The sequence below is a fragment of the Cyprinodon variegatus genome, unplaced genomic scaffold, assembly GCF_000732505.1.
Source record: "Cyprinodon variegatus isolate N-32 unplaced genomic scaffold, C_variegatus-1.0 Scaffold4, whole genome shotgun sequence".
NCBI lineage: Eukaryota > Metazoa > Chordata > Actinopteri > Cyprinodontiformes > Cyprinodontidae > Cyprinodon > Cyprinodon variegatus.
The window spans coordinates 119,339-127,431 of NW_015150457.1; the positions used below are offsets into that span (position 1 = coordinate 119,339).

At 37.8% G+C, this 8,093-nt stretch overlaps 1 protein-coding gene across 1 annotated transcript in view; it reads left to right on the forward strand.

The window, feature by feature from the left end:
* LOC107083012 (roundabout homolog 2-like) overlaps nt 1–8,093 on the forward strand; it is a 114,528-nt gene that overhangs the window by 81,794 nt on the left and 24,641 nt on the right. Inside the window, exon 12 of the mRNA XM_015371944.1 lies at nt 7,387–7,553. Coding sequence (XP_015227430.1) covers nt 7,387–7,553 — 167 coding nt within the window. The remainder of the gene's footprint in view (nt 1–7,386; nt 7,554–8,093) is intronic.

Below are 8,093 nucleotides of genomic sequence, written 5' to 3' on the forward strand. Positions count from 1 at the left end.
TCGGGGAAAGAAAGTGTGACATTCACTGTCCCAGTGTTTAGCTACGGTGTCCTGGGGAAAGCCAAAGCGATTCTAACAACCAACCAGGGGCTGCAGAGAGGCAGAGAGCGAATAAAGGAGCTGACAATTACTGCTGTGGTCAGACTGGCAGCTCTGTCCTATCCTGGGGCAATGTAGGGGGGGGTTATGCATGCCAAGTCAGAGAGTTGACTCATTACAGTGGAAAGACAGGGGAAACACAGTGCAGGCAGACACACATACATGCACACTAACAAGCATGCTTGTGTACATTTTTCGTGGTGTCCAACAAAGAAATTCAGTTAATGATGGATCCATCCACCGCTGCACGCTCCATCCTGAAGCAACTTGTTTGGAGTTGCTTGTTTTTATGGCATCGCTCCTGTTTAGTTTTTATTTTATTTTATTCCTTGTCTTATGGAACATCATTTAATGCCACATGTCAGTTTTAGTGGCTTTCTTCTATATTTATATATTTTTTCACTCTCACCCCTAATAATCACAATATTTTATCCCTCCAATATTTTGTGGCCACTTGTCTCACAAAATTGTATCTTTAATGGAGCTTTTTTAGAATATTCTTCATATTAATTTGTATCAAAGTAGATAAGCTGGTGAAGATTCCCAGTTGTCCAGGTCAGAGTCATTCCAAAAAAGTTACAAAAATAATCTATTGGACTTTGTTTCCAACTTACAAGATGTTTCGCTTCCCATCCAGGAAGCTTTTTCAATTCAAAATGTCAGAATTAGCATAGAACCTTTAGACAGTAGCCCAAAAACTAAGTAGATAAATAGATATGTTTTCAAACTCAAGATGAATATCAAGATGCTTTCAAGGTCTCAAGTGTAACAGACCTGTGTTCCTTTGCTAAAGTTATTTCAAGGCAACTGAAGAAGGAATCAAATTCAAGACCAAACATGATGACATATTTGATAATCATTTAGGTCAGTACAGAAAAATTACAATCTAAGCAAAGGTACCTAAATCAGGGTCTAAGGCAAGTGAAAAACTACAAGCAGCTTCAAAAGGGAGGATGACACAATAGCAAGCTCCAAGGTTGGAATGCTTGGCACCAGGGAAAAAGAAGGACCGCAAGCAGGGACAGCATTATATGAGGTAGAAATACAAATGTAAACAAAAAATTGTAGAGACACAGTCAAAATTAGGTTGTGGCACAGGCTGATCACTCCTGGGACTTGTGGAAATCAAAAACAAGCAGAAGATTGAAACATTTGAATGTTGGCCCTCTATGAAGTAATCTAAAGAGGCTTTTAAATCGTTAGATTCACCCTGGAAGCCAGCTTCGTCCGACAATCAGGAGCAGCGCTTCCTGGTGTCCAAACATCAGGGTTCTTGATGCTGGAGTTTAGAAATATTAACTTTTCCAGCTTGATGCAGAGCATCAACCAATCAGAAAAGCTAACCAAAGAGTTTTCTGGGAGATAGACACTGCTGCGATCACTTCTGCAGAGCTGTCAGCATATGTAAAATTTATATAATACAAGTAAAAGAAGGTGCTCCGACCATTATTACCCCACTAAAACATTTTCCTCCTGAGCTGGAGTGAAACAATTTATTAGCATAACCTACATAGAAAAAAAAATATTAAAACCTGTTTGACTTTGTGTTCTGGTATTGTTCTTGCAGTTCTTACCACAAATCTAAAAAGATGCTTAATATACACTTTTAGTGGCTACAAAAGTGAGCGGAAATCGCTGACAGCCTGGTTTAAAGAGCTTTCACTGGTGAGTCCCAGCACTGTGGCCCGTTGGTATGGAAGGTCTCCATACGAGAACAGAATATGTAAGATCCATAATCCAGATGCACTGACTGCACAGATGACATTTGAGGTGGATGTTGTCACTCAAAAATGTGTTAAAACAATTTTTTCCGACCCATCAAAAGGTAAAGCCAAGCTGCTGATTAGATTGCATTGACGGAACAGAGCAACTTAACAACCAGAGCATCGAGCACCTGGAGCGTCTAAGCATAAAAGCATCTTGACTGGCATTAACCAATTGTGCAAGTTCTGGCATTGAAGCATTTCACAGACAAATATGTTTGCAACTCTCTTGTCAATCCTGCTCCTGAGTTTAAGTGAAACTTTTCAAATAAAGAGTTTTATAGATCAGTTTTAAATACAAAGAAATCAAACCTGTCCTTGAGGTCACAGAAATCAATCCCTCAGTAGGTGGGACAATAAAGGCTGGTTTACATAGCAACATTTTTAAATTAAACACTGAAGAAAACACCACCCAATGATAATAAACATTGCGGATAGAAAAGCTTTGGTCATACAGAGTATTCTCTCCATGCACATCACACCACACACAAACCAAATTCACTTAGAATTAGAAACCTAGCTGTCAGAGCGGAAATCTCACCAAAGTTCTAGAGATACATACATTTGTATAAACAATTTTAAGTTTTTAGTGTTTTAGCTGCAAAAGGGTCTGTGTGCAGATTAGAGTCCTGCACCGGGTCAGGTATGGCATGTTCCCACAGTAAACCTTCATCTACGGGTAGAAAATAAGATTGTATGTCGTCACAGGTACTGGCACTGAGATAAGAAAAAGTGGTAGCATCAAAAGAAATACACATGAATAACAATTCTTATTCATATTTCAATTTTTTATTCATTCTACATCTAAATGAGTTTATAATGGGCATTTTTATAAACATGGAACGAAGCAGTCTGCACTCAATTGAAGACACAATCAGCAAAGGAAGATGCTTTGGAGGTTTTACTCTGATGGAAAAATGATGCAAAAATGTTTCTGAACCTAGCAGTGATAGAGCATAATCTGCCTGCCATCCTGGCATCAAGTTTAGCTAGAGCCAGAGACTTTTAATTGGCGGGATTAATGCAGCCAGTGACTTTGGAAGACATTCTTTTTCCACACAGCAAACTTAAAAGCAATGTCTGGATATAAGTAAGTAAGACCCTAGGTGATAAAATAAACAGTGACATTGGAATAAATTAGTCTGAGCTTAGAGGTATTTTTGGAGTGTGCTCCAAAAATATTTAAAACTGTCCTATAAAAAAGCTAAAAGCTAAAACTTTAAACACATGTGGACAGTTGTTGGTACCACTTATTCAATGAAATAAAAACTTTGATTGAAATTACGGAAATAAGTTGAATAGGTAAATAAAAATTCTGTGATGGACAAATAAAAGTCCGACATTGGTTTGGGGATCCTGTGACCCCTGGCTCTTTTTCCTCAAGCAGGGTCTTAAACTATCCTCATTAAAGGGTCTGATGATGTCGGTCAAAGTGGCTTTGCAAATAATGAATAGGGGAAACAAAGGAAGCAAAGGATGATATATGTAGCCGACTGTGCAGGCAAAGACAAACACACCCTCCGAGTGCGTCTTCTGCACCGCTGATAGTATTGGTAATTTTGTTAACGCAAAACCCAATAAGGTAAACATGCTTGTTTCCTTTTCAAAAATGTATAAGTTTAGTCCAATGGGAATAGTTTGACTCTTTTCCAGTTGTTCTGTTTATTTCAGAGACATTATAGTTTTTTTTAAATCATTATTCATTTGTTTATCTGAATGCACTAAATCTGAGACTGAAAACTGGGATGGATCTTTTTTTTATGTGCAGCGTACAACTTCACTGGAATAGAGAATTTTTCAATTTTCTTTTTTTTTTGTTATTTAATTTTGTATTAGTTGCGTTAAATTCAAATCCGTAACAGATGGAGCGATCTGTAAATACACTTAAAATAACTGTCTCTCTCTGGTTCTGGTTTGGCTCTTAAAAACAACAAAACAAAAAAAACAAAAAAACAGCTAGTTTTTGGTTTGAATCAGTTCTTTCTTCCTCTCTCACGTTTAAGTAAATTGCTGCTGCACAGTGACACAAAGAAAAAAGCTGCAGCTGGGAGGAGTTTGTGTGTACCATGAAAAACAGCATTAGGGTTTATTTATTTATTTTGGTCGTGGACTGTTTCCTAACCCAATGGTTAGAAAAAGAAACAAAAAAATTAATATCTTTTTAGAACAAATGATTGTGAGGTAAAAATTCACAATCATGACTTTAATTCTCTATCTTCAAGCCCCAATGCCTATATGCTTCTCTTATACACAGACAATAGTTGTCTTGCAACTTAACAGACAATTTTAGACCTACAGCTGGAATCTTTAAATGGCCAAACTACACCTCTGAAGAGCATTTGGTAAGAAGAAAATGTCCCAATTGATAAGGAGGGAAAGAAAGCTGTGACCTTCTTGTTGTAATTACCTAACTATTTTCCTCTCCACGGAGTTAAGAAAAATTTGAAATGGTGCCATGCTGTTTGATAGTGCCTGTGTTTTTCCCCAGTATCAAACTGCTTTTTCCTTCTTTATGAGCCAACCTGCTGCAATAAAAGAAGGAATAAAACTTTGTCTTCAAGTTGAGACCTTCTGAATGTTTTTCAGATGAAAAGAATCTCAAAGATTAAAGAAGCCAGGGATGGACTCTTTATTTCATTTGCTCACTCATTCAGTAGAAGCCACTAAAAGAATGAGAGCGAAATAAATGTTTTCTCACTTTATGGTGAGAAAGTATTAAGAAGTCTGTGCACTAAAAAAAAGAAAGAAGATATAAAATACTTGAGCTTTTAAGGTGCTGATTGTTTCTGTCTATTGGTTAAGGACCATTTCTTTTGCCTCCCTAAGGGTGTATTTTGACAAGGAATTTTTGCATAAAATTCAAAGAATTTGGGGCAAAAAAAGTCTGGGCTGAATAAAGACTAGTACTGACAGTCTATATATACAGTATTCCTTTTAAGTGTGTTCTGGTCATATTGAATTATTCAGATTAAGGCTAAGATAACTTAAAATTTGTAAATAATTGATAAATTAGTTAACCTTCATCAAGCCGGCACAAAATTCTGACTTTTTTGTTTTCCTAAATGAGACCCAACACTGAATTATACCATATCTGAGTTAATCCTTCAAATTTCAATAATTCAATTATAGCATAGAAATAAGTATCAGTGCTTTCTTTCACTCCCTCTCTCATGTTGTTTTTTGTCAACAAATATATTTCTGTTCATTTCAATTGTAGATTTGCTATCCTGTTTTTCAGTTAAGATATAGGTAGATTGGGTGACCTGTTTTAATATAATCATGTTTCAGGTCAGCATCATAAAAGACACCTCTGGCTAACACATGTTTTATTTTTGTGTGTGCTAAATGCGGTTATTATCCATCAAAATGTAAATTGGTATACCATTTTTACCAAGACCCTGTTTCTCACAAAGACTCTGGAACTGTTGTAGCTAGAGGTCTGAAATTTTCTGCATTTGTATTTGACATGGTGCAGAACAAATGCAATACAATGAGACATGCCTACTCTTCAGCACGTCTTTATCACTGCTGTTAAAAAAGACCTTTAATCTCAAGTATTGCACCCATAATTTGGGCTTACAGTTCCTAAGTTGTTTGCTTTTCTATTTGGGTATGGAAAATAGGCGAGAATTTCCCAAAATGAGGTAGATGTTAAGAAAAGCTAATTCACCATTCCTTTCTTTTATTCCACACACATCTGATAACCAAATGAATCAAGGAATGAAGTAATGAACAGAATCCCGCCATTTGGACCTGCACAGGAGGTGTATATATGGGAGACAGAACAAATAATGGGCTAATCAGCTGATAGGGAGCAGGTGTGGATAGAAGGAACTAGATGGGAGCTAGGGGAAAGGAGACTGGCACAAGGGGGCAACAGAGAGTAACTTACAACACTGCTTAACTATATAATGGACCCCAGGAACAGTAGTCTCTACTCTCGTAGAGACTAATTGGGGTCCTTAAATAAATGAATAGCTAGAAAACAAACAAAAGTGGAAATTAAATTAATGACCCAGAAAAAAACAGAATGACATAAATCAAAGTGTAACTGAAAACTCAAAAAGGAAACAGAATCAGGAAGTGCAAAATCATGATAATTTGTGCATTCACCTTTGCTGCTTACTGCTGCCGCTGGTTGAATAAAGCATTGCAGCTGTACACAAACCATTCCCCAAAAGCCCAAAAGTACTTTGGTCAGCAGGGACGAAAGTCCCAGGACAGTAGAGCCCATAGAAAGTGTATTTACCGAGCCTAGGTAAATGTGTATGGAAATTCTACCCGTGCTTTCAAAAGCCTTGGGCTCCTGAAAAGCCCCAGGGTTTTGAGTGGCAATGGAAAAGGTGCTATTGGTATTAAGATGCTGCTGTCAAAGCAATGTAAAGTGCTCAGGAGAGAGCATCCTTTGTGGAGCAATTTTCCCTGTAGGTGAACTGCCAGTTGTCCAGGCCTGCTGGCCTCTTGAAGCGCTTTATGGTTATTGAGGTCAAAGCTATAGTGTGGTAATAATTGATCCAGGCAACAGTTGATTGTTATGGCAATGATTGAAGCCTTTGGATGGGAAGGGACAAAAAAAAAAGGAAGGATATCTGCATAAAACCCTGCAAATTGGTCAGCTCATGATTTTAGCAGTCAAACAGACACCATGTCTGCACTTGCAGCCTTGTCAGTGTTGATATATGTAATGCAACTCACCTGGATTTGCTGCAGGACAAGAAGCACCTCCAGCTTATGTGGACATTCAGTCCTTGTGCTGCTTAGAGGCAAGGCATGCGAGGTGTAGGGAAGAGCTGGGTTATAGCTGAGCTGCTGGTCATTGTGTTTATAATATGTAATGTGCCTAATGCTTCTCCACATACTTTGTGAGTTGTTGTTGAAGAGCTTCTCAAAGCGGTGCTTGTACCTGTGCTTTGTCTGTTAAATTCCATATTCCATTTCTCTACGGACCCTGTTATACACAGTCTATCACCTGATTTGTAAGCTTCATCCATAGATTTAACCATGGGCCATATTGTGCTGTCTTCTCATGGTATCTAGTTAGAAAAAATGCCATACTATTTATTGTGAGTAGGACAGCATCAGTAAAAAGGGTTATTTGACTGAACAAATAATGTATATTCCTCCAGATTGTCCTCTTTTCACAGTCTATGTGCCCAAAGCTGAGCTAAACAGGCCTCTTCAGTCCAAACCTAAATGTTTCTGTACAAGAGAGGTTAGCAGTTTGCTAACAGAGATCTAGTCCAAAGAGATATGCATTGACATTCCAAAGAGATGAGCTACTGACCTGTATTTTACAGAAATGTTGCAGTAGACCTGGTTCAATGTACTTTGGTCTCTGAAGGTTTATGAATTTGGGGAGCACAGCTTTTCACACAGATTATCTTTCATTTGGCTGTTGATGAGAGTGTATAGCTCTTCTAAGGATTACTTAACATTAGTTCTAGGTGATATGTAGGCTGCTATATTAATAACAAAGCTAAGTTCTCTAATCAGTTTTGATATTCTGTTTTCTTCTGTCATGTAGCCAGTCCGTGGGCAGCACCTGGCAAACTGTTGCAGACCATGTGAAGCAGGAGAGGCACACAGTGGTTGGACTTTTCCCCAATACAGTTTATCTCTTTATAGTCCGAGCAGTCAACTCTTACGGCCTCAGTGACCCCAGTCCAATATCTGAGCCGGTCCGGACACAGGGTGAGTTTTTTTCAGATGTTCTCATCTGCTATAAAAAGACACAAAGTTATCATGGTTGTAAATCATGACAGTACAGTCAATTATTTTAAACTTTTTTTTCCAATGTTTTTCACATATATCCTGGAATGTTCAAGTGATAGAAAACTGCACTAAATACTATCTTGAGTATACACACCCATTACTTAACAGTTATTTAAGTATCTATTGGGCATTTGAGCATTTAGTTTCCTTTAATTACACCATAACACCAATAATTAAAGTGGATCTGATGTAACACATACAGTTCAGCTGTCCTGGAAGGATCTTCTCGTCTTTTTCTCCTAAGGGTCAATCATTTAAAGACATGTTTTGCAGTGTGGCTAAAAAAAAGACAAGAAGGAGGCCATGGGACAATAGTAGCAGAATGGCATAGAGAAATAAATTCCAAAAAAGTTAAAAGGAAGCCACTGGACTTTGTTTTCCAAGTTGAAGACATTTTACTTCCCATCCAGAAAGCTCTCCAATTCAATTCTTCAGTGTCATCAAATTTTAGCCAGTCTT